General features: G+C 38.3%; 1 protein-coding gene across 3 annotated transcripts in view; it reads left to right on the top strand.

The window, feature by feature from the left end:
- The first annotated feature begins 1,025 nt into the window (after window positions 1–1,025).
- Window positions 1,026–27,359, top strand: part of ankrd6b (ankyrin repeat domain 6b) — a 31,579-nt gene continuing 5,245 nt past the window's right edge. For 2 of the 3 annotated variants that reach the window (XM_026341302.1, XM_026341299.1), the window contains exons 1-13: window positions 1,026–1,171; window positions 7,600–7,848; window positions 12,694–13,005; window positions 15,721–15,819; window positions 17,631–17,729; window positions 18,169–18,267; window positions 18,763–18,861; window positions 20,771–20,869; window positions 21,169–21,267; window positions 23,220–23,297; window positions 23,962–24,066; window positions 26,733–26,846; window positions 27,125–27,295. In XM_026341302.1, the coding sequence (XP_026197087.1) occupies window positions 12,880–13,005; window positions 15,721–15,819; window positions 17,631–17,729; window positions 18,169–18,267; window positions 18,763–18,861; window positions 20,771–20,869; window positions 21,169–21,267; window positions 23,220–23,297; window positions 23,962–24,066; window positions 26,733–26,846; window positions 27,125–27,295 (1,188 nt within the window). In that variant the 5' untranslated portion in view covers window positions 1,026–1,171; window positions 7,600–7,848; window positions 12,694–12,879. Of the gene's footprint in view, window positions 1,172–7,599; window positions 7,849–12,645; window positions 13,006–15,720; window positions 15,820–17,630; window positions 17,730–18,168; window positions 18,268–18,762; window positions 18,862–20,770; window positions 20,870–21,168; window positions 21,268–23,219; window positions 23,298–23,961; window positions 24,067–26,732; window positions 26,847–27,124; window positions 27,296–27,359 lie in introns of all 3 variants that reach the window. The other variant, XM_026341300.1, reaches the window with a different exon arrangement.

Here is a 27,359-nt window from a genome sequence, read left to right as displayed (position 1 = left end):
TCTTTTCATGGTGTAATAGTAGCCAGGAATACTGAATAACCAGTGACTGGACCTTCCAGACACAAGTTTCTTTGTAATGCAATAACTTGAAAAACATTCACTGCCCTCAGGTGATCCCCATTTCACTAATTGCGGGACTGCTAGCACCAAATATCTGGAATTCTATTGGATTAGGTCAGTCATTTTAAAGAAGGTGAATATTAATGCAAACACTGATTTCACCTCACATATTTTTATTTAATTATCATTTCTTTGTAGAAACCTGTTTTCACTTTGACAACTTTCTTCAACTTTTATTTACATTTACATTACATTTAGTCATTTGGCTGACGCTTTTACACAAAGCGACTTACAAGTGAGGTACAAACAAAATCTGAGTCAAGGAGAAACAACATCAAAGCAAAGTGCTATAAAAAAGTGTTTCTGTTTCAAGAGATGTGAGTACAAAAGAGCAGAGAAGTTTTTTTTTTAAGTGCAAAGGAAGATGCAGAAGAGTTCTGTTTACAGAACCTATAGATAACATGACATGGATGTTGTTACAATAGTATAGTAATATTTTACACTGGAATATTTTATATTCATAAATATGCAGAGTAGCCTACTAATATTGAATATAAAGGAGTGGCCTCTGTAGCTGAACGTTTTAGAACTGTTTCTGAACATAGTCACATGACATGGACGATCCTGAAATAATATATAGTAATACCTTTAGAAAAATAAAAAGCTTGTAAAAGCTTTTTACAGAGAAGGTTTTTCTCTAACACTGTGTATCCATGCACCGTGTGTGGGGTTTATTGGCGAAATAAAATGATTAAATGAAAAAATTTAACTGCTGGTGTTGTTATTTTTACTCATCTGAAAGCATTCGCATTAATGATTTTAAACAGTACTTTACTTGGATTATTATTATTATTATTATTATTATTATTATTATTATTATTATTATTATTAAATGCTGTGTGTCTGGTAGAGCTGGTTTAAGCTGTGCGCGCTCCCGCGAGCGTCGTCAGCGGGCACTCGGGAGAACAACTGCAGCGAGGACGACGAGCAGCGAAGCGACGCTGTGTTTTCAAGCCAGGCGTTTCCTCTCGAACAGCATGCGCCCAGCGGGACTGCTGGACTGCTGGACTGCTCAACACCGTGGCACTTCGTGTGGGAGTTCGTCCTTGAGGTTAGTTCGGTTGTTTTTGCTTGTTTGTTGGGTGTGTTTTGACGTGACGTTGCTGAATCTCTGGGGCTGGAGTTGTACCGGGAACACTGCTCACTTCACTTAGCGCTACGTTCTGCGACTTGGAAGAGACATTCACATGAAATTAGCTAGTTAGATAACATTACCGAGTTAACTTTCTTCAGTAAGAAGACCGTAACTCACTCAGCCTGTTCTGTTGAATTCACAGCGACTTTATCAAGTTGTTTTTATTTTGTCACTGTCTTTTCCGTAGGGCCTCCTCTTCTCTCCTCTTTATTGTCTGTCTTACCTGCGTGTCTTGGCACTAACTATAGCTACAATAATACAGTAACTTTTAGCCGATATGCTACTAGCTAGCCAAATGTAGAGTGATGTGACTTTGTTTTGATTTAATATCTACACTTTAAAACTGAGGAAGCTAAAGACTCGCTCCCCACCATGTGTGTTATTCACAGTGACTTTGTCAAACAAATTATATTCTATTTATTTACAACGTATAGTTAAATGAAAATCTGGCTCTCATTAGATAGCTGTATGTCTCTGTGTTGCTTTTGTTCTCTCCCTCATTACGTATTAAATTACTTTTGTGTCAATACAAACTGAACACAAATAAACTGAATAGAAGAAAGAAAATCTCTGATTTGCAAAATCAGTGCTGAATTGTTAATTTCTACACCAAGCTTGTCTGTACTAGTTGCTTTTGTAGTCACATCCAATGATTAGAAATTGGTGCCACTATTTGTCTTGAACACAAAAACCTACAACCCACATTAGAAATTAGCATAATAATAGTTTGCCCTTGTTCACTGATTGATGGAGACTGCATGGAAAACAGCATTTTGTTGTGGTGTATCTGGCATAAGCCTGTTGTCACAATGCTTTTTTTTTTTTTTGGTTTGACAGCAACAGGTAGCCTACATGCTCACCATTTTGGCATTTGCTGTAGCTTTTGCTGGCAGGGGCTGTGCAGTTTACACAAACTCAATACTCGAGCAAAAGTGCATTTCCCTATAAAAGTAGACTACAAATAAAAGCACCATTTCACATTCTTTATTGTATTTGAAGTAACGAATATGTATTTTAAAATGTATAGCAAGTAGAAAAGAATAAGTGTTCCCTTTTAAGAAATTTGTTTTTATGGACTTTAGTCTGACTAAGTTACAGTTTTTTGATCAGTTTTTAAAAATGTTACTGTATTGTAATAAATTTACAGTGAAAGTGTTGTACTATTCTGACATACACTCAAAGTAGAAATAAAGAACTTTAGAAAAATTATTTGGTTATTATAAGTATAACCTTAAAGTAACTGAAAATGAAACTACTCAAGTGCTTGTGTTGCTCTCCCTTTCTTTCGCCTCTTTCCACTCACCCCAACCAACTTGGCATCATTTCACGCCTGGCTTTAATAGGCTTGTTAGGTGTAACAATGGAAGCGATGACTTTACCAGGATGACTTAGAATCTTCACTGACATAAACAGGGTGCAATTGCGGTGTCAGCCTGTGCGATTACATGTCTTCAAAATGCTTTGCTTTATTAAAATATGTGTGTGAACGTGACAACCTATTCTCTGTGTGCAGTTTGATCCTTAAAAAATTAATCTCAAATTAAAAGAACCGGTGTGTTTTCTTATGTGCAGCAATGGTTAATTATCAAAATCTTCTGCTTTAACGCAGGGATCATATTAGCCTTATGAGCCTAAACACTGTTCTGCACAGGTAACTGTTGATCACACACCTACAGTTTCTGCAGTGAATCAAAGCGGCTTTAAGTCGTCCAGCTTCATCAAAGCTGTGATTACATTTTAAATTTCAGCAAATCTTTTTTTTTTTGAGAGAGTGAGTTGTTGTGTTGAGCTTTTCAATTTTTACATGGACTTTTTAGTTTTGCTGCTTAAATCTAACACTGTCTGCAACATTACTGCAAACGAGAAACTTTAATCACCGAGATAAATCTATATATAAAGCAGCAGACCATAAGCAGAAAACACAATTTGTTGTAGGCAAATTAGACTGTAAGTAGTCATGTGCAATCCTTATGGTAAATTAAAGCAAGATATTTTCTGGTAATTTGTTGATAACATGTAGATGAGATGTTCAGAATGTGAAAGACTGAGTTTTGTCAGTTGAACTATGCCGTTTTGGCAGAGTTGTTTTATGTTACTGATTTTAATATCTTTATTGTACAAATTAAACATACAATGTAATGGTGGAAAAAGTGAAAGCTGAACCGTCACTGCTGTCACAATACTGTGTTGTAAAGTTTACATAGAACAACATTAGTACTAGTGGTATAATAGTGACTGGAGTATTAGTACTTGCCCCTAGCAAATTAATGCACAGGGATCAGCCTGTGTGAGTTGTGTCTTCTATTACTGATTAAAAATACAATCTTATCAGAGAATTTCAGGAATCACAACACAGCCATGGCTCACCAATTAGGCAAAAACAAAACAAAACTGAGGTCTAATCTGGGACACGGGATCTAAAAAGAACAGAGGGGAGTTAGGCTAAACAGGTGCAGTGAATAAGAAATTGTGCAACTGAGACTCACTAGAGAGATAGTAATAGCAAAAACCAGGAAGTAATCCGGAAGGAGGTGGCAGACAAGGAGAGAATTTTGGGAGGTGTAGTCCAAATTATGCCGGCAATTTGGCATTTGCCGAGAAGGGCTCTGGATACCATGGAGGCTGAGAGGCGATAAAAGGAGGCAGAATCCTGGGAGGGGATGAAGCAGGTGATGCAGGCTCAATGAGGCTCAATGAGGCTGGAGAGGCGTACTGTGAAAGGCAGATACTGACAAAAGGCTCTGTAGATATAGCAGTAAACAGAGTATAAAATCCACAATCCAAGACACAGGTGCAACTTACAGAAAACAAGTGGTCAAAGAACCAGCAGTCAAAGGACGGTCCAGGTCGATAGCAGGTTATCTGGTATAAAGGCTGGAGAGTTGCTTCAACGATGAATGCGGACAATCTGGCTTAGAAACAGACAGCTGCAGACCTGCTTATCAGAGAGTGTGTCAGAACAGGTGGAACTGATCAGGTAATCAATGGGAGAGAGTGGAGAGGCACAGACAGAGAGCAATAATAATACCACATATGGTCTGAACAGGGAGTGTGGCTGGAGACCGTGACAAAACCTTCATAGTTTATGTTTTCATCGGACTGTCTTTTCATTTTTTACACTGGAGAACAGCAGATGTCAGCTGAGTAAAGATTTTTTTAGCTTAATAGGATAAAAAAGAGGTCTGAACAGCTGGGAAAAATCCTATGGTCTACTGCTAGGAAACATCAATTTGAAGGTTAGCCATTGATGAACATCTGTCTGGATAGTTTTGTTGTGTGTCTGCACCGTTGACCCTAGTCTGAAGTGCTACTTGGTTTACTGTTGGATATCTGCAGTCCCTGAATGATACAGACTACCAGCATCAGCTGTTATTCTGGAGTTATGCCTTGCTATTTTCTGGTCCTTATGAAGGCAACACAACAGTTGGTCTCAGTTGCTTCTTTTTCTTTGATGTTGGTGTACAGGACTACATTGTTTTTATTGCAGTGACATCAGTAAATCCTGTGCCCTCACTTGAACCCAGCTCTCTGTACCCTGATAGTAAATGGTGAAATACAAACAAAAAACAGCGTAAAAAGAAACACATCTCCTTGCATCACCAACTCAGTAATGTTGATGATCTATTTCCCCAAGAAAGACTTAGTAGCTGCACAGGCCCTGTGAGAGGAGCATCAGGTCACTATCACAGACAGTGCCACTGACACTGTTAAAGCTGTGGAGCTTAATCACTGTCCTCTGCTTTGGACATTGACTTTGCCTTGACATTGATAAGTTCAATTGATTTGATATTTGATTATAGCTTTACATTTTAGATTCTACTACTTTTTAGTGGCTAGATGTTATATTTAACCATAGCCAATTTCCTAACTGTCATGTAACTGAAATGGCTGGTTTCATGGGTATGCAAAGTCTGATTTCCCCAGGTCAGATTTCTCCCTGAGGACTCCAACTTCTCTGCCATGTATACATGTTTCTAATCAGCTTTTTACAAGAATACATGTGCATGATAAAGGCTGTCAACACTGAACACTCTACTACTTTTAGCAGAGAGGAGCAGCTAGAAGAAAGAGGAGATCCTTACAGGATAATGCTGATAATGCTTCATTTTTAAATCAAGTACACTTAAAATTCTGCTAAAACTAAGATAAATTTCTGCGTAGACAGCTAAATAAGATATGATAGATAATACAAGAATTCTTTATTGTCATTATGCATCCACAATGAAATTTCTCTGAGTAGCTCTCATCAAGAGAATTAAAAATACACATATTAACAGTAATGAACAATAAGTGGTAAATAGTAAAAAAAATATAATATGTACAATAAGTAGCAGCAGTAGAGATGTAGGAGGGCCACAGGTCAATTCAAGTGTGTGCTTCAGGCTGTGAGGGGAGGGGTGTGTGTATGAAGGGAGGGTGGGAAGAAGCTGTGTTTTTGTCTGCTATTTCTAGTCCTTATGTTTCGTTACCTCTTCCATGAAGGAAGAGACACAAACAATCCATGACATAGGTGGGTGGGATCTGCAGCAATACAACTGGCCTTCTCATGGACCTGACTAGCATACACTGAGTCTAGATTGCATGGAGGACATCCTATGATCCTCTGTGCTATTCTCACCACCCGGGCTCAAAGTACCGTGCAGCTACACTGTTATTCCAAGACAGAGAACATTTGCTATTGTGACCCTGTAAAAATTTTGGGAGGAAGGTCCAGCCCAATTCAGCTTCCTGAGGAAGAAAAGTCTCTGTTGACCCTTCTTCACCAGGTGTGCTGTATGGGGAGATCAAGTTAATTCAATTCAATTCAATTCAATTTTATTTGTATAGTGCCAAATCACAACAGAAGTGATCTCACTTGACAGTGTTTAAGGTTTAAGACTTTACCAAATAGAACTGTATATAGAATTATATAGAAAACCCAACAAACCTACTTATGTGTTATGCAGACCGGCAGGGATGCCGTCTTTAATGTACTTCAGGACTATCCTCTTAAAGCACTTCATGATTATAGGTGTCAGAACGACTGGCCAGTAATCATTCAGACAGGAGGCAGCTGACTTTTTGGTTTATTAGTGTTGTTTCTCATCAGGGTGGAGCTCACTTGGTGTATCTGCAGGACTAGAGGCTGGTGCTGGCCCACTAGTTATAGAAGCTGTCCACTTCCTCTGCTGCTAGATGTATCAAAGCGTGCAAAGGAACTGTTTAAGGCATCGGGGAGAGCAGGATCATGGCTGACCTGCTGATCACTGTGTCTGTAATCAGTTATCGTCCAGATGCCTCTCCACATGCTGTTGGTGTCAGTGTGATCAAAGTGCTCAATGCGACATTTATATCTGTTATACCACAGGACAGCCATGGTATCAACAAGGTAATAACAAGACACACCTTTCAGCAATATTGTACAATACTATTTTACTTTTACTTTGAATTTAGATCATCTAATAAAAATGGCGTTTTGTTCTTTGTTGTTTAAAGGAGGCCAAATTATATCGCTTTGTGGGCTAAATGATATTGGTTGTGGATGTCTCAAGAATGTGTCTGTAAATTTTTATGCCAAAAAATAGCTATAGATGTAGAACACTCCCACTGGCCTGAAAATGTGTGCCTTAAGCCTTCTGAAAGAACAAGCCTATTTGGGGTGTGTCACTTAGAATGCAAAAGAGATGTGATCCCCACATCTCTTGGTAGAAGCGCATATGACATAGCAGAGTTCAGGTTATAGCATCCTTCTTGTCACCCTGGTAATGGGGAATGGGTTGCTGAAATACATTAAACTCAGTGTGACTGACCAACGAGAATGGTGGATCTGACTGTAATCATACCTAGAAGCCCACTAGTTTCATGGATACAGACTTCAATGCTGACTTAGTGATGATTTGTAACATAATTCTGCTTGCTGTCTACAATTTAGGCCTAGTTGTTTTGCATAGCAACTTTCTGATACAATAATGACGTGGTGTGTTTGAAATTGTTACACGTCTGTCCGGTTTGGAGTTTCAAATGCATGTGCATTATGCTGACCTAGGGCATTTACAGCTAAGGAGGAACACATCAGTAAGTTTAGTTTGTTTATCTATCTGAGAAGATGGGTAAAGGGAAATTCTGGTGTTGCATAACATAACACATATATATATATATATATATATATATATATATATATATATATATATATATATATATATATAGGCAACTCAAGGCTGCACTGACTCCTAACAGTAAAGAGCTGGAGCTGGATACCACAAGAGTTGGTAACAGACTTTTGATAGATCTTTACTTGGCAAATGAAATGAAGTGAAATAAAAATGTTTTACAATATGTTTGTTTTTTTTTTGTCTTTTTTCCAGTTTCCAGAGTCCTGTGGGGCTGGTGCCTCCCTGTATGTTGGAAAAAGCTGTTATTCTGGCCTGTGTGGTTTGTGGATTCAACACAAGCAAAACAACCCTACTGGACAGGACACTGGTGCTTGACTGCTAATGTTTTCCATACAGTTCCTTTGGTGACAGATGCAAAAAAGCTTTCTCAAAGATGATCCATCATCCACAGATGCTCCATAATCCACATACCTTCTGTAATATGTGACACACAAATAACTGGTTGGTATTTTTTAATTCTTTATATGTGCTTGACTAAATAATGACTGAGTTTAGAATTTACGTTTTCTCAGAGTAATTTATATACATTGTATGTATATTTATTGTGTTCTGAATGTGTCCGAATTTACAAGAGCTATAGTAAACACCACATGTAAATTACAAAAGTGTTGTTAATTAAAAAGCATACAGCATTCTTTCTTTGTAATCTTTGAAGAAAGGGTCTCCAGCTGATGGTTTTGCTTGTGGTTAGTGCACATTATCATTGTAAAACAAGGTGGACCAAAGAATCATCAAGAACAGTAAAAATAAAACTAATAAAAAATGTAATATTAGCAGAGACCTCAGACAATTTCCTCAAGATAAAAGTAATAACACTTGATGTACCTGCACAGCAGTCCAAGATATCAGTTGTGAGCAAAATGTTGGTGAAGGCTCAACTTCCTAAAGGATCTTGTTTGTCAGCAACATGACAAATTTTAATGGAAACATGTAAGAATGTAAAACCAAATAAACTAGGCTGTAGACCTTTACTCATGTGAGGCTGAAGACTCCTTCAGAGACAGGCAGATTTTTGGCAGATAGCCTTTATTGTTTCTGGTAAATGTGATGTGCTGTCCGATACAAGAAAACCAGATAATCATTTATTTTCAGAAAAAACACAGGCTTTAAATATAGCTTAAAAAGTTTCACATGATCTCTCTAGGATATCTTGCATGCTGTGTAGCATTACTCTGCAGCTAATGTGGCTACATTCAACTAGCTAACACAGTACAAACAAACAAAACAAAAAAACATCTTTGAGCTTCAGTCTTGAAGTTAATAGCAGCCAAAAGGATGAAGTGTACTTCCTGAATTTCCCTTCGTTGATTACTAAAATTGATCTTATTATAATCTAACATACTTGGTGTGTGTCTACATGCACCATAGATTGATATACATGTACAGAAATTAGCAGGGTTTTGCATAATAGGAACCTTTATATGTGTAGTTGTAAAAGTTCATATTCACCTTTTGACCCTAAATCCAAAAGCAGATTTAAAATATCAGCATTGTTTGTCCAAATCATGTGTGATTTTATAGCATTGACATAGGGATTGAGTTTACAGTTTAAAGCAAAATAAACAGCACACAGCTCTACTGCTGCTGTATTTTGACTTGGTTTTTAATTTTGTCAATGTGATTTTGTTTCTAATTCATATAAAAAGAATGCTTTGCATCTCTCATAATAATTACCCTAGCCCTTTTCTGTATACCAAACAACAGATATGAAGCATTCATCTGTCTATTTGAGGACATAGTTGTTTTTCAGGAGCAAACAGGTTAATAATTATTCTTCAGGGCTGCCTTTCTTTGCCATGTGAAAAGCAAGGGCTTGGCATTTCTTGTTTTTGAACTAAGTCCTGAGTTCCTGAAAGTTTGCACAAAAGCCCTGTTGCCTAGCTGCATGTCAGAAGCCTTACTGTGACTGCCAGGCCTGCTTTGTGTGTGGGGGGGTCTCCTGACAGGATCTTCTGAAGAATCAACTGGAATTTAGTCAAGGAGAGAATTCCCCATTTGCCTAATCTTATTCATTTTCAACTGGCATGGGGTTTTCATTCAAATGTTAAGCATAGTGTACTAGCAGCCTTTTTTATCTTTAGTGAATTGACCATCTAAGAGGGCCAGAATATATGGCTGCGAGAATTTTTATTTTATTTTTTTTAACTATTTAGAAGTGTGTGGTCTAATTTTCCATTTCAGAATCCCAGTTTTATTAGTTATATTAACCAAATATGCAAGCATATTTGTATTGGTGTAAAAAAAGAAAACATAACATAAAATGATGACTCATTCAGAAATAAATTATTTTAATAAGAATTCTAATCCATTTACTTTGAAGAGAGGCAAACACAAGACAATTGCGTTTTTTACACTGAATCTTATGGTACAGTATACTCTCATGCATGTAGACACACACAGTTAAAAGTTAGTAAGTTAGAAGTGCACTTTCTTACTTGTTTTGTAAGTTATATTATAGTTCATGCTTAAAATAACATATAATCAATTCTCCCAATCCCTGTTTGGGCTTCGTCCAAACACCGCCCATGACAACCTCAGCCTTACACTTGCACTCCGACATTGTTTTTCTGGCTCAGAAGTCTCTTCTTATCCTCTGATGATTGGAACAAACTGCGGATTTATTTGTTTTTGATGGAGAGGTCCAGTATATGTGCCAGTGCATGCTAGATTAATTTCAGGACTGAAGCTCAAAGATGGACAAATTTTGACTATCTGTTACGTAAACCTGGGTCTTACTCAAAGTTTGAAGCCGTAAGTGTTACCATTCTAAAGTTTGTTTACTGGGTTAGCTTGTTGTATTTAGCTGCACAGTAATGTTTAACAGCTAATGTGGTTAATGTTAGCTTCTCTCAGACCCTGAGGCTGGAGAACATTTCCGGCTAAAACCACAAAACCGCTTGTTTTTGAGAGGGTCTGTTTAAAGATATTTTCAGAATTGTTACTTTCTATACTCTAATAATAATTACAATAATAATATAATTCTTTAGCATGACAGATTACAGGCACATCTAGGGGACTTCAGGGACCTGTTTTTGTAAAACGCAAAAGGGCATAATATAAACAACTTCATATAATGAAATATGAGGCTTAATTACATCAGAATTGCCCCAGTGAAATTTTATAGGCTTTTAAGAATTGGACAGAGGGTAGAAACAAATAAAATTTCTTTATTTTAACTATACAACTATGGCCTCTGAATCTAAAAAGATCCCAAGGCATAGAATTATATTGAATAAAAAATGAAATGATTTCTTCTCTAGAGGAGTCCTAAAAATTGATTTAAAAATCATAACAAATAAACAAGCCAAGGCCTCTTTAAGTTTTTAAGAGTAAGTCATTACATTGACAAAATAATGAAAAAAGAACACTCAAGTAAGACTGGAGTGCATTTGGACAGCATCATCCATACCAATGTGTTCCTTATAAGCAAACTCCATTGCGCTTTTAACCTAGAGTCTTAGTAGGCGCAGAATTATCCTCTCCAGGACCTTTATAATGTGGGATGTGAGAGCCACCGACGTATAGTCATTTAGTTCAAAAATACAAAATGTTTTCCACAGTTTGAGGTTGAAGGTCCTCTTTAGAGGCTCACATAATTAAGCAATACAGTCTCTAAGCAGCCTAGGACATACACCATCTGGGCCTGCTGCCTTCCAATGGCACAGTCTTTGTAATTGCAGCCTGACCCCTGTTGCTGTGACAGATGGTGTAGCATGCTCAGGTGATGGAGAGGGCATAGCCACAGGAGTTGAGATGCACACAGGTGTAGGGAAAGAAGATGGAGTAGATGGAGGAGGATACATTGAGTAGAAATAATGGGTAGTGGGGGCACAGGCTGCAGATTTGTAGCAGCGTCAAACCTATTGAAGAACTTATGTTCTGTTATGGTTCTGTCCACATCGCCCACTGGTGCCTGGTTCTTCTTGTAGCAGTTAAGTTGTTAATTCCCCTCCACACTTATCTGATGTTGTTCTGTTGTAAGTTTCTCCCTTTTTTATTTTTGTAGTTCTCCTTAGCCTGCTTCAATTTCCTCTTCAGCTCATGTTGGACATGTTTGAGCCTTTATTTGTCTCCATCTTTAAATGCCTCCTTTTTCTGGTTAAGGATAGCCTCCTTGATCCAGGGTTTGTTATTTGGTAAACAGTGCACAGACTTTGTAGGTATAACAATTTCTCTACAGAAGTTGGTGTAATCTGTGAAACAGTCAACCTGTCTGTCAGTGTCCATTCTCTTCCCACCTGCTCCCGGCAATACCTTCCAATCTGTACATAGAAAGCAGTCCTTTAGAGACTCAACAGCCTCAGGTGTCCAGTTCCTGACTGATGGTGGTTGCAGGTTGCTTCAGCACACAGGGTTTATAAGAGGTTTGCAGTAGGACTAGGCAGTGGTCTGACCTGTGGTGGTAAGGCAGTAGAGGTATATGCCTCCTTGACATTTTCATTAAGTAGATCCAAAAGACTTTGTTGCCAACTGCTCGGCACAAATTCTAGCTATTCACTGTTCATGAGCACACCTTTTCTTTTTATGCCATTTTCATGCGTTTACACTCCAGCATGTTTTGGTTATATATACAGTGACAAGCAGCCTCTAACTACTGTAAACTACTAAACTAACTTCTTTATTGCACATAACTGGGCAGTTATAGGCTTCAGTAAGTATAACTGACACACATTGACAGCCAATAACATATTTTATTTTGGGAAAAAATTGCTTTGTTGGTGGTTTGATCTTCAGCTGATTACACAATTGGGGCATTCTTGGGTAAGACAATGAACCTAAGTTTTAGCCATGTATGTCTGTGGTGCTGTGAATTAGCCTTGCTGATGTCATCTGCCATGTGTTTAATTAGCCAGGTACACACAAAGAATGTATATAAAAGAGCAAAATAAATAATTAAATTCAGTGCAGTTTATTTAAATTCAATTCATAAATAATTAATGAAATACATAAAATTAAGGGAACATTAAAACTTATATTTTTTACCTTACCTGAAGTTAGGATGCTTAGGACCATGGGTATTTCTCACAGAGTAACTGAGTGATTAAAAAAAAAAACCCCAAAGGTATCTATGGAGTTTGCTGTACACAAGTTTTTTATGTGTCTTTGTATGTAAAGCAGCAGCTTTTGTGTGTGTTATATCTGTCCAGCTTACATGACTCTGTGATGATTGTATGTGGGTTTAGTAACACAGATAGTAGTGATGTCAGTTTACTCTGTTTATTGTCCTTTAAATCTTAGTATCATGGATACTGGAGCACATGCTGACTTGTACTTACTCTTTCCAAGAGCTGAGAAGATGAAGTGGAGGAATTTGAGTGGCAATAGTGGCAGCTTTTCCAACACCTCTTTGACACCTCTACCTGCAACTGAACTCACCATGAGTTAGAGAACATCAGAGATCACCATCACAGCTACTGCCTTCATTACCTGCAGCACCGTGTTTGAAGACCGCAGTATCAATTGTCCTGCTTCATGAGCCAGCAGGAAGCAGATGAGGTCCTTGCACTCTCTGAGCGCCTCCTCATAGCTTCACACAAAGGACAAGCCGAGAATGTGGTCCAGCTTATCAACAAGGGTGCAAAAGTAGCCGTCACCAAGGTAAGTGACATTAACTGTTATACTGGACTGCTGCCTACACAGCATGTAATCACCCATATGAGGATGGGTTCCCTGTTGAGTCTGGTTCCTCTCAAGGTTTCTTCCTGTTGCCTTCTCAGGGAGTTTTTCCTTGCCACTGTCGCCCTCGGCTTGCTCATCAGGGACAATCAGATTATTATGACTCATACACATACACTGTTCATGTACTGTTCTTTGGTTGTGTAAAGCTGCTTTGTGACAATGTCAATTGTAAAAAGCGCTCTACAAATAAAATTGAATTGAATTGAATTGAAGTGAGCAAGTGGCTCAGTTGGTAGGGCAGACTTAGTCTATGAACCCCTAGGTACTCCAGAGAGCAGCAGTAAAAGTTTCACAACTTTATGAACCAAAGTAAAGAGGCTACGATGCAAATCACTCATTAGCAAGAAGAATAGAAGGGCCAAGCTGGCATTTGCCAAAAACTACAGAAATTAGCTAAAAGTTACAGTTTAAGAGACTCATGAGACAAAGATGAATCTGCTGAGCATGCAGAGGTGGATAGGTCGTTCCATCCTTTTGGACCCAAGGAGCTGAAAAGCTTTGCCTGAGATCTTTTGAGGTGAAGTGAGTGGACCATAAGGCCTTGTTTGCTGGCAGAGCGCAATGGATGAAAGGGATTGGAGACCTGGATGAGGGAGTTCAGGTAGGCAGGTGCTGTTGAGTTGACAACCTGATGTGGACAGCTACAGGAAGCCAGTGCTTCCTGTAGAGGCTTCTGTTGTTCCAGGGTTTTCAGAAGGTTTTCTCATGATCAGAGGGGGGAGTCTCAGGGAGACTGGCAGAGAAGATTGCTGTTAAGTGTCGAGAAGATTTACATACTTTTTCTTGCCACTATATGTAAAGATGGAAATAGCTCAATATTAATAGACTAGAGTGGAATGACAACATATATATGACCTAATGATTCTGATGATGAGTTCCCCTCCCCCATACAGTACGTACTGTACAAGTTGTAAAGTTTGAGAAAGGATCACCTGTGGGGCTCTGTGGAGCAGAAAATTACATTGGCCTCCAAAGACTCATAAAACATTCACAGCATGGTGCTGCAGACATTGAAGGGCCTGAGGCACCTCAGAAAATACATCTGGCTGTGAGCATTTCTGGACAGTGCTGATGAGTTTGTTGTGCAGTCTATTTCATTGTCCTAGTACATTCCCAGGTGTTTGTACTTGGATGCATCCCAACGTATACTGGCTCAATGCAGAGAATTTCTGAAACTCAACATATTAAATACTGAAACTCCTTCTCTTATTGCGTTTTGCTAACGGAGGGGTGGAACGCTGCATTTACAGTGTCTCGCCCATTTTTATCTGGGGAGATTTGTTCAGACTTTGCCTTCACTTCCTTGGTTTCATGGAATCAGACATTTATATAGTGTGCTTCTTATGATAAGGGGTTTTCAACAAGGGGTCACATTATTAAGGGTGTTTTTACACCTTAGTGTGAGCCAGGAGGATCTCACCAGAGGTCACTAGATGATGCGGATCAAGACCAACCTTTTTTATGCGGTCTTGGTGTGGTTGTTTTGGCACGCACTTGAGTGCTATTACTATGTTCACACAAGACATTTGACTTTACAAGACTTTACTAACACGCTATGTACCACATGCTTTTAAGGTTGCTGTAGTCAAACTCCAGCAGAAACAGTCTCAGGGTGGGCGGCCATCTGCCTCAACCGGTTGGGGTGAGTGGAAAGAGGAGAGAGAAAAGAACAACGGGCAAGGTCAGGGCAGGTCAACTGGATTCTGGAGAAATACAGCTCTAGGCCGAGGGTACCTGGAGAAAAGTACAGAGAGAGCGGGAGACAGAGAGGAGGAAACACAACTACAAGAGAGAGAAGACACAAATTTAATGACATGCAATGGTAGCATTTGAATGGATAGAGGAGAAAGGAGAGAGGAAAGGAGCTCAGTTTGTCAGAAGAGGTCCCCCAGCAGACTAAGCTATAGCAGCATAACTAAGAGATGGTTCAAAGTCATCTGATCCATCTCTAACTATAAGCTTTATTAGGTCTAGTCTTAAATGTAGAGAGGGTGTCTGTCTCCCTAACCTGAAATGGGAGCTGGTTCCACAGGAGAGAAGCTTGATAGCTAAAGGCTCTGCCTCCCATTCTACATTTGGAAACTCTAGGAACCACAAGTAAACCTGCAGTCTGAGAAAGGAGAGTTCTGCTTGGAAAATATGGAACTATGAGGTCTTTAAGATAAGATGGAGCCTGATTATTAAGTACTTTATATGTATGCAGAAGTAGGTCAATGTCAATGTGGAGTAAGTCAAAGAGAACTGGAATAGTCTCATTTCCAAAGATGAGCACTGGTAAAAAGTAGAAGAGGCATAAAGTCACTGAATGGAAATATAAAAGTCATTAAAACCTGCATGAGTATATTAGAACCCCAAGTTTTGTTCTTCTGGAATTAAATGGTCTTTGATATTCTTAGTAATTTTTTTGAAAGTATATAAGTGGCACTTACCAAATATATACCTCTTGATGTGGGTCACATAAAATCTATTTAGATTAATTTAAAGCAGAGTCCATATTCTTAAAGTGCACAGCTTTCATATACACTTTGAAATATAATTATTATTTTCATAAAATCTATGTTTTCAATATGTTATACTAACTTTTTTTTATACTAACAACATGCTTGTTGTTTTGTATGTGGTTTGTGTTGACAGTATGGCAGAAGCCCCCTGCACCTGGCTGCCTACAAAGGCTATATTGAAGTTGTGCATATCCTGCTCAAAGCTGGCTGTAACCTGGACATCCAAGACGATGTGAGTAATTTCTCTGTATGCTGATATGGTGTTTCATGTTTCATGCCCCTGTGTGCATTTGTCCTCAGGATGGAAGTACCCCTTTCCCCTTAAATGGTGATAATCCAGATATTTGTAGCTGCCAGGTTCACTTTATGTGGCCAGTGACTTCTGCAACAATAGTATAGGATAGTACATCCTCCAGAACTGAAGGGAGCCGAATGTACATACTGAGGCAGAAGATAGAGAACAAGATTATAATACAGAGGAGGATGAATGGAAAAGATAATGAAGGAAGTAAGGCAGATGTGCTCCTACTGAGTCAGCACTATGTCCACCTATCCTTCCTTCCCTGAGCAAACTCCAATCTGACACAGCTGCTGCTCTGACAGAGAAGCCGCCCATATTTAATTCTACATCGTCTTCTTAATAGTATTATTATTATTATTTAGTGGGCCTCTGTGTAACAGAGAAGCCTACTATATGTAATCCTGCATATTTTTTTCTTCTTTTTCTTCTTCTTTATCTTCATCCTTTCCTTCTTCTTCTGGCCAAAATCTTACTGTGAAACTCATCTTGCAGTTTTGAGAAAACCCTGACATATGATACATAAAATCATGTGGCTCGATCAGGAATAGTGTGCTATGACTTTTGGTATGGATTTGTGTTACCATGGTGATTCATATTCATAAAAGAACATGAAAAATGTGTCTATAGGGATGAACAATGTCTGAAAACTGTGAAAAAAAAAATGAAGGCAAACTTGTCTGTATTTTCCTAATTGCTCTAAGGTGTAGGTGCATGGGAACAGATGTATGATGGAGTGGATGATGCCATCATACATCTGCCCCAGCTTGGTAAGGATGATGTTTTTTGATTTCTCCAGTGCATTTAACTTTAAGTCTTGTTACTTGATCGTTTTTGTCTTTCCTTTCCTATTATTTAGAAATGTATTTATGCATCTTGTTTTTTTATTTTATTTGAACTTCCTTTCCACTTTTTTTTTGTCTTTTTCTGATATGTCTTTTTGGCCTCACTTTTGTCTATCAGTTTTATTTTTTGTCAACTTTTTGTTTTTTGTGAACGTTTTTCAGTGTGTCAACCCTTTACTTTTCTTAGCTTTTCCTCTTTATGAACTTAGCTTTGTGATGTTCTTTTACATAAGCACTTGCAATAATTTGTCATTGGTCAGCAGCTTCTAAGCGGTTGGTGTCTTTTCGGCAACAGATCAGCTCTCCCATGTAATTTCTTCAGAAATTGCTTTCTTGTTATCATTTAACTCTGGTATATTATTATTGACCCATTTCATCATTTTTCAACATTCTGTGCATATAGTTTTTGTATTTATGTTATTTGATTTATTTGTGTTGTTTTAGATTTTTTCTGGTTGTGGTTCTTTCCTTCTGTCTGTATTGAGAGCAACTGTAATAAGGCAAATAATTTCCCTCTGGGACTAATAAAGTTTTTTGAATATTGAATCTTGAAACTAACAGGCTTTTAAACTACTTGTGATTAGTTTACACCAGGTACATGTCATGTCTATGATCACAAGGAAGTTAAGAAAAAAATAATAAAACATGCAGCAGGATCACAGGGATTCTGTGTTAGCAGCAGACACAGCTGAGCTGCACTCAGCTAGTAATAATGGTGTCAGATAAACATGCTACTTTACCACTATTCATTTAGTGGTTTAAAGATTATACAGAATGATATAACAACATAGTCATATCAAACTGGAGCTCCATGGCTTGTATTTGTACTTGTTGTTTCTGTGAAATGTTTTCGTCATTTAATTTTTATTCAGTGTAGTTTTTTTATGTTTCTGTTGAAAGGGGGAGCAGACAGCATTACACAGGGCTGCCATGGTGGGCAACAGTGATGTTATCAGTGCTCTCATCCAGGAAGGGTGTGCACTGGACAGACAGGACAAGGTACAGTTCAATCCATCTCTCCATGCTGCATGTATAAAACCTGGGAGGATTCATCATACTGAGATCTTTTGAGAACAAGCAACTCTTACATTGATTTATTTCCACCACATCTAATCTTTGCTGTGCAAGTGAAGTTGGTTCGGTAAGGAAGTCTGCCACCTTGTCTATTGCAGTGCTTATGTAGGTAGATTGATTGACATAGTGACTCAGTATCGGGTTAGCAAATATCAAAATTAAATGATATTGGTTGGTGTCAGTAAAAACTTTCCATGACTCAAAAAGCTGAGTCATTGAATTCCAAATTGAATGGAATAGTATGTTTTTAAGAGCACTTCACTAAAATTCCCCAATAGTTTCCTAAAATCTAGAGTTATAAAGGAAGAGAATTTCTCTGATTTCTGTTGTTTGTTGGTGGGGCTTTTGTCTTTTATCTTGTCAGGATGGAAACACTGCTCTCCATGAGGTGTCTTGGCATGGCTTCAGCCAGTGTGTGAAACTGCTGGTGAAGGCTGGAGCCAACATTCATGCAAAAAACAAGGTGATTCTACACCGGAGCTCCTCATTGATTAAATATGTTTGCTATGTACTGTGCTCCTATAATTAGTGTTTTTATTGTTGTAGTAGCCACTGAAAGTGTTACACTGTAATGATGGGCCACAAAATTGTGCAACTGTACAACATGTGTTAAGCTATAATGGCTATAGGTGGTGCTTAGCTTACACACAGCTTGTCATGACTAACCTCTCCCAGCTGGTTGAAGTAGGAGGGGAGTAGATGGCTTCTTTTTTTACTGCAGTTACTCAGAGGTTTGTGGATGCTGTGAAACAGACACTAGTTTACCAGGAAATAATGGCCACAATTCATTAAAATACAAAAAAAAAAAAAAAACGAAATCTTGTTGGTTTTCATTACACGCTGTTTCTTTGACACAGGTCACACAGATACCATGATGTTATATTTTTTTTAAATTGCGGTTTCTCCATATTGTGTTCAGACCATGTGGTGTTTAGACTTTTTCTTCTCTGATTTCCAGGCAGGAAACACAGCTCTCCACCTTGCCTGTCAGAATGGTCATGCTCAGAGTTCCAAGATTCTGCTCCTGGGAGGCTCCAGGCCAGACAGCAAGAATCATGTAAGTCTCCAGACTGCAGTGGGAAGTACATTATGCTGTAGAATACTCAGATCCCTTATTTTACAACTTAAACATACATATAACCAAACAGCATGCACTGTTTACACATACATTAAAGTCATTTATACAGTTTTTTTCTTTTAGGCAGGAGGCTTATGTCAGACTTTAGATTTTATTGTGCCAGTTTAGTCAAAGTAAGGGCCCCATATTTTATGAAATTATACAACTCTGTTCTTCAGTATTTTATATGAAACTCACACTTGGAATGACTCACTTAGACAACATTTCAGTATTAGTAAAACAGAGGAAATAGTTTCTTCTTCTTCATAGTCTGCAATACTGACAATACAAATTTCATTATTGAAGTGCAGATGACCGGACCATACCGTTTTATAACCCTCTGCTGCCACATACCCGACCTTCTCGCTTTCTTCTCAGTGAAGATCTCTTGAGCTCCAGCATCAACTGTTTAACAACGTGACTACAAATCTAGTCACGAATGTGGGTTTTCTAGGGTTGGGATTATATGGTCTATTATACTAGTATTTCAACTTTTTGTCAGAAAAAGTTGTTCATGTTGTGGTTTTCACGTTGTGGTGGACCTGCGCCTGTCTGTCGTTAAATTTAGCAAACTTGCCCCGCAGCTTGCAGATTCATGATCTTGGGGAGAGATCCTCATTCCCTCTGTATCACATGCATGAGTGTGCAGCATACCGGGAGAGCTGCTTGCAGGTGGTAGTCATATCAAAGATGAACCCCTGTCTCTAAACGGAAACAGCATCTCTCCAGTTCCCACTACTGCATGCTAAGGGGGATGTGATGGAAGGCAGTGACATGGATTGTCCTCCTCACTTCACCGCCTCCATGTACCAAAAGGTATATAAGTTGGTGGCTCAATCTATTAAGAATCTGAAGGTGGTCACTTTGCTAACTGCATATCAAGCAGGGCTCTTCTAGGAGATGGGCCACCTTTGGGATAAGGGCTCCCCAAGCCCGGAGGTCTGGGAGGAGAATTGTGTTGTCATGGACCGTGGCGTTTGATCTCTACCACCTCTGAAAAGCAGCGCCACTCTGACACACTCAGCTTTTGTTAAGCCACATGAGAAGCTTAGGTTTTCAGTTCTCCTTTGCCGTGGGTTGATTTTGGAAGCATTGTTCACAGATTTTAACTGTGGAAAAAACTCTTCTCTGTTGCTTTTTCCTTTGTTTCTCTCTCTCTCTCTTTTTATAAGTGTGTCATGGAAGGTGACTGACGGCGCTTTAAGAGACACAAACAGCAGCAAGACAGTCACAGCACTCATATATATACAGGCCAAACTGTCTGAATTAAAGAAATGCAGGGTGAAAAGTTACTTTTTTAGACGTCTACGGAAAACGTTGTCGGCTTCAGTTTTATTTAAATTTCTAGCAGACCTGATTTAAAAACGAGATCTCATCTCTCGTGCAATGGTCTCTCTATATTATACCTGGTGTTGTTAGCAGATTTCTTTGCTCTCAAACATTTGGCCACATCTGAAGAATTCATGTCCTGGTCAGGACAGACAATACAACAGTGGTGGCATATGTAAACTGACAGGGGGTACACTTGGTCTGTTATGTTACACAGTCACAGGGTTTTGTCCACCTCTACTTCCATCTGCATAGCCTGTTTAGAGCCTCCTAAATGAGAGCCAAAATATACTGTCAATTTAGTGGGACAAATGAATACATTAGAGGACAGTATAATTCATAATTTAATATTTAATTATAAAAATAAATTATTTATTTAATTGTAATATGTGTCATATAAAACATTGCCACACTACAGGTAAAAAATGATAAAAATTCATGCTCATTTGTTGTATTTTTGTGTTCATACATACATGCTGTATACCATATGTAACACATACATATACATATATGTTTTCAGGGAGGGAATACATGTCTGCATGTGGCAGCCCGCTACAACCATGTGGCTATCATCCGCATTCTCCTAGGGGCCTTTTGCTCTGTGTCAGAGAAGAATCTGGTGAGTTAGTGATTAGACAGAAAAAGATCATTCTCCAACAGCTTAACTCCAAGAAAAGAATTGTTTATGCAGAATTTTACTTGTTATGCATAATAAAATCTAAACTAGTCTTTTCAGTAGAGATATAATCTGCAATCATATGATGTGTGACAGTTGCAATATGGATTATTTCTTTATTTGGCAACATATTAGTCACAATATATATAATTTATAAGATAGAAGTGTTCTTATAACAATCGGATGTTGTGGAGCTCTGAAAAGATTAGGGACTCATTCACAGAATCTGTGTGTGTCTACAGGCTGGGGACACACCATTACATGTGGCAGCTGCTCTGAATCATAAGAAGACAGTACGTCTGCTGTTGGAGTTGGGGGCAGATAGTCACATCTGCAACAATGTGAGCACCTGCACCCTCTTTGCACATCATTAATATTCAGTGTTTGTACGCTCAAATTGTTGAACATTGCTCACTAACTGCTAGTTACAACAGTAAGATAGGATAAGAGATCATGCACACTACCAGACTTTTATATAGATTTATTTTATTTATATAGACATTGAAATCATGACAGAATAAATGTGGAATTACATTGTCAACAAAAACATCTTAAATAACCCAGAATATGTTTTATATTTTCCATTCTTCAAAGTAGCCACCTTTTGATTTGATGATTTCATACATAAAAGAAATCTTTCAAACTGCCTTCTTCCACCTGAGGAAGATTACTAAAATTAGGAGCATCCTGTGTCAAAGTAATGCTGAAAAACTAGTCCATGCATTTGTTACTTCTATGCTGGACTATTAAATGTAATGACTAAATGTAAACATTAGTTTCTCTCTATTGGCTCCTTATAAAATCCAGAATATAATTTAAAATCCTTCTCTTCACATATAAGCAGTTAATAATCAGACTTCATAGTTCCAATATTTCCAAGCAGAAAACTTTGCTTTCAGAGTGCGGGTCTACTTGTGGTTCCTAGAGTTTCCAAATGTAGAATTTGAGGCAGAGCCTTTAGCCAATACGCTCCTTGTGTGGAGCCAGTTACCAGTTCAGGTTTGGGAGGCAGACACCCTTTCTACATTTAAGGCTATATAAATAAAATTGAATTGAATTGATGACGCTCTTGGTATCCTGTTAGTCAGCCTCATGAGATTCACCTGGCATGGTTTTTACTTCACAGACGACCTTCTAGAGACTTGTACATTTGTGACATTTCTTTCCCTCTTAATGTGCTTTAGACCATCAGTTATCTTGTGCAGAGGAAGGGTTGGTAAAGAGTCAATAGTCCTATTAGTACAACATTTACTGTACAAACTCATATTATATAAAGAAACGATCGGTTATGTGTATAATCGCAGTTCCCTTAAGGCAGTGCTTCTCAATTATTTTCTGTTACGCCCCCCCTGGAAGAACTAAACATTCGCCACCGTCATTCCCTTTATTTTCAAAGCTGCTCTTCACTGAGCCCCCCTACAAGAAAGGCAAGGTGGTGTTGTCTGTTAACTCTCTTTAAGGAAACAAGGTTATACTGATAACCACCATTCATCATTCCCTTTCAGTCAATCTGATCAGTTCAAAACAAGAAAGTATAGGAAGCTGATCAGTTCAAAACAAGAAAGTATAGGAAGCAAAGTATTGGTGATCAGTGACGAGCACCAGCAGTAAGTCCCGTGATGGGACATTGGACTTCACCACGAGCCTCAACAGGTGGACGCCAATGTTCAGATTGTCCTAATTATACAGAAATTGTTGAGTGAGTGCATGCTAGGGTGGGAGGAAAAAAACCCTTGGACCTTGATAGTTTTTGGGTAGGATGTGGAGAAGGACACTCCATTTCCAACGATGGCAAAGAGATGAAAGAAAAAACGGTCTGAGCAGCTCTCGCAGTAGTGGTTGTGATGCAAGCCAAAATTGGGACAGTCTGCTTCTCCTCCTCCGAGAGTCATCAAATCAGTGATCTTTGACTTTTGATCACCAAAATCTAATCAGTTGATTCTTACGTTCAGGTGGAAATGTGCCAATTTTCAAGAAATGTCCTCAAGGCATCTCTGAGATATCAAATTCACAGAAGTGGGACAAATGGATGCACAACCTGAAAACATAATTCCTCTAACATGACTGGCATGTTTTATTTTTTTATTAATTTAACAAACTGAAGTGATGCTTTGAATTAATACTACAAAATAAAAAATATTGAATTTATTAAGATAACAGATGTGCATGAACAACATGTTTGAAATAATGTTTGGATTTAGGAAAAAAGGTGATCTACAGCAGCTTCACTGCTGTTATGGAAGTGGAAGTTCCTGCCACTCTTTCAGAATTAATAATCTTTGTGCTTCTACAGGCAGGGGAAACAGCTCTGGACCAGGCCAGAGAACACAACAACCCAAGTGTGGCTCTTCTCCTGACCAAAGCTCCCCAGGTGAAACTTCCAATCTATCCATCCTGTCCTCTAAATATGAATTCCTTCTAATAATAATAATAATAATAATAATAATAATAATAATAATAATAATAATAATAATTTGGATAATAATCTAGATTTGGGGAGTTTTTCCAGTGTTGCCACCTTGGCGACTTTTTCAGCAAATTAAAGACTTTCCAAATCTTCTTGGCAACTTTTTTATGTCAAAAGCAACTAGCAACAAATCTAGAGACTTTTTCTTGTGTTGTTGGAGACTTTTCTGGTGTTTCGGAGAGTCTGACGTGAAAGCAAGAATCAGTCTGCAGTTACTGTCGTTGACAAGCAGCAGGTGTTAACTGTGAGCTCCTCCCAACTGCAAGTGGATCTCATGTGTGCAAAGTCACAACTGGGCTTGCCCTGGCTTACAAAGTGGGATGTAAATGATACTTCCATTGTCACATAAAATTACTGCAATTGACTCAGACAGCCTCAGTCACTTGTGCACTTAAATTTGATAGTCTTACATTTAACACTTCAGGACAAAATTGATTTATGTAATGTGGCAAAGAGACTGTCTAGAAAAAAGCATTAAAGTCAGAATAGATTACCTATTTCAATGGCGAAATAAAAAAGAAAACGTGATTAATTGTGATTGTTGTGATTTATTCTTATCTGTGTTAAGGTACAGAGCTTTGTGCGTGGCAGGAGTGTGATGAAAAGGAGAGACAAGCTGAAGGCACAAGGCAGAGCGCAGTCAGTGCCCAGAGATGAGATGCTACCCTGTAAGGTAAAAAAATGGATGAATATGTGCAAGGAATTGTACATATTTGTTTTCAGAATTATAGAATAAGAAAGAAAGAAATGCTGAACAAAGCAGAATTTAGGAGAGTATAACACAGAGTTGAGGAGTAAAAGAATTTACAAAAAGGGATGTTTAAGGGACAAGATAAATATATAAGAAACAACAACAATAGCAAAGTGCTATCCCAGCCAGAATGGAAAAGAGTGGGAACACACGGCATTGCATTTACATTTACATTACATTTAGTCATTTAGCAGACGCTTTTATCCAAAGCGACTTACAAGTGAGAAACAAGGCAAGCAAACAAAATCTAAGTCAAGAAGAAACAACATCAAAGCAGAGTGCTATCAAAGCATTGCACTTACATTTTTTCCATGCTGACCATTGTCTACCACCACATAAAACCACCAGGTATTTTGTGTACAAACTAAGGAGGCAGTCAAAAACATAAATCCATAGATCTAGATATTCCTTCATATTCTATGAACTTATCGGTATCTTCTCTAAGATGCCAAATGCCAGAGTTAGCTAGCTTTTAATATCGTGTGCCTTGGCAGCTTCCTAATACAACCTTTCCAAATCAGACCTTTTTCCTTTTTTTGGTGGGTATTTTGCAGGTGATCTAAGGAAAAACATCACTGCTATAGCCCTTGACAAACCAGCACATTAAACCATTTTTGGCCTCATTCAGTGTCCTCAATGTTTTTTTTTGTACTCAAAATGCCTAGTCTTGACTCAGGGGTCTTAGCAAATTATGGACCAATATTCAATTCAATTTAATTAGATTTTATTTGTATAGCGCCAAATCACAACAGAAGTTATCTCAAGGCACTTTACAGTGTAAGGTTTAAGACCTTACAGAGTATAATTATATAAAAAAATATATAGTAAACCCCAGCTACCAAACTCTGTATGCTCAGCCACCTCACTTTCAATATTTAAAAAACTGCTGAAAACAGAACTCTTTTGCATCTTCCTTCCTTCCTCCCTTTGTACTTACACCTCATTAAACAGAAACACTTTTTTAAAGCACTTTGCTTTGATGTTTTTTCTCCTTAGATTTTGTTTGCTTGCCTTGTTCCTTACATTGGATAAAAGCGTCTGCTAAATGACTAAATGTTTCAGTTTGTTTATGTTAACGATGAGCCTTACATCCACACAAAAGTTATGGAGCTGCACATGGTTCTGTGCTTGGAACAATTATTTCACTCTATATACTGTATGTCTCCCTTTGGCAATATTATTAGGAAACACTTTACATTTCCATTGCTATGCAGATGATACCCAGCTAAATTTATCTATGAAAACAGGTGAAACAAATCAATTAGTCAAACTGTAAGCATGCTTAAAAGACATAAAGGCCTGGATGTCTTCTAATTTTCTACTCCTCAATTCAAACAAGAGAAGACTTGGTCCTAAAATCCCCAGAGTCTTGATGTCTAATCATATTGTTACACCAACTGATATAGCATTGACTACAAGTACAGTAATACTGTGAGGAGTCTCAGGGTTTATTTTTGACCAGGACATCTCCTTTACGTTATACAGTATAAAAAAAGAAATCTCTAGAGCTGCCTTCTTCCACCTGAGTAATATTGCTAAATTAGGAGCATACTGTCTCAAAGTGATGCTGAAAAACAAATCTATGCATTTGTTACTTCTAGACTGGACTACTGTAATTCACTATTAATAGGAGGTCCCAGTAACTCATCCGGTTAATCCAACATGCTGCAACCACAGTCCTTGCTGGAATTAGCAGGAGAGATCATTTTTCTACACTAGCTGCGCTCTCTACTGCCTCTCTGTAAAAAACAGAATAGAATTTAAAATACTTCTTATACCTTGTACTGTATAATTAGGCTCAATCATATCTTATAGACCTCATAGTCCCATATTTTCACTTACACCGCACTCTTAGAGTGCAGGTCTACTTCCAAATGTAGAATCAAGACTTAAGAGTCAAGCTTCTCTCCTGTGGAACCAGCTCCTAGTTCAGGTTCTGGAGGCAGACACCCTCTCTACATTTAAGACTAGACTTAAAACTTTCCTTTTTTATAAAGCTAACAGTTAGAGATGGATCAGGTGACTCTGAACCATCTCTTAGTTATGCTGCTATAGGTTAGTCTGCTGGGGGACCTCTACTGATACACTGAGCTCCTCTCCTCTATCTATTAAATGCCACCATTGCATGTCATTAACTTTGTGTATTCTCTCTCCTATATGTGTGCTTCCTCCTCTCTGTCTCCCTCTCTCTTCAGGTATCCTTTATATTTCCAGTAACAGAGTGCTGTTACTGGCCAATTCAACCTGCCCAGTGTTTTTGGTTCTTGTTTTTTCTCTCTCATCTTTCCACTCACCCTAACTGGGTGGGTTATATAGCTTGCTTAAGTCTGGTTGTTGGGTTTTCGATATAATTCTGTATACAGTTGTATTTTGTAAGGTAACATGGCTTGAGATGACTTATGTTGTGATTTGGTGCTATACATAAATAAACTGAATTGACTTGAAACTGAATTTATTTGGAAGTAGAGATAAATAAGAGAACTCAAGATATGCCTCAAATTAAATTTAAAAGTGTCTTTTAAAGTGTTTAAACATTTTCAGGAAGTTGCTCTATCAAATGTTTCAAATGTTCTTCCTGTTTCCTGCAGGACAGTGCATCTGCTGCAGATGATAGCCAGAGCAGTGATCACGCTGCCTGTAATCACAATGAGGTGACTGAGTTAAACACCACGAGACAAAAAAACAAGAAGCAGAAAGAAAAGGTAGGTTCCTGAATTTAAGTATAGTGCTTAGACGATGTGTACAGAGAATTTACAATTTGATCACAAGTGAACAGCCCTAAACACAAGTGTAAACAACCACCAAGATGGATTGTGATAACCTCATAACCACCTGAGCCTGCACAACCTCACTTACCCTGCTCTGTAAGGGCAGCATTTTAAAAGAATGAATGAACAGACTCAGTGAGTCTTCTCTCTTTGTTCTTATTAGAAGGAAGAGATAGAATAAGTACTAATCTCAGGTGTTGTTGCTGTTGCAGCCATTTTTGTCTGACCCCCTCTGCTGTAGAGAAACCAGAAACAGCGAATTCTTTGATAAGAGGAAAGGTAAACTGCAAGGAACCTGCACTCATGCGTCCACCGCTCCACACAACTTTAAAGCCTATCAGCTCTACACACTGTACAGGGGCCAGGATGGAAAAATCATGCAGGTACTGTAAGTGCAGTAACTCATACTATGGTAACATTCTCATTCCTAGTGGCTTAGCTATGTGT

Source organism: Anabas testudineus, chromosome 24, assembly GCF_900324465.2.
Source record: "Anabas testudineus chromosome 24, fAnaTes1.2, whole genome shotgun sequence".
NCBI lineage: Eukaryota > Metazoa > Chordata > Actinopteri > Anabantiformes > Anabantidae > Anabas > Anabas testudineus.
This window is presented reverse-complemented; position numbering and strand designations above follow the sequence as displayed.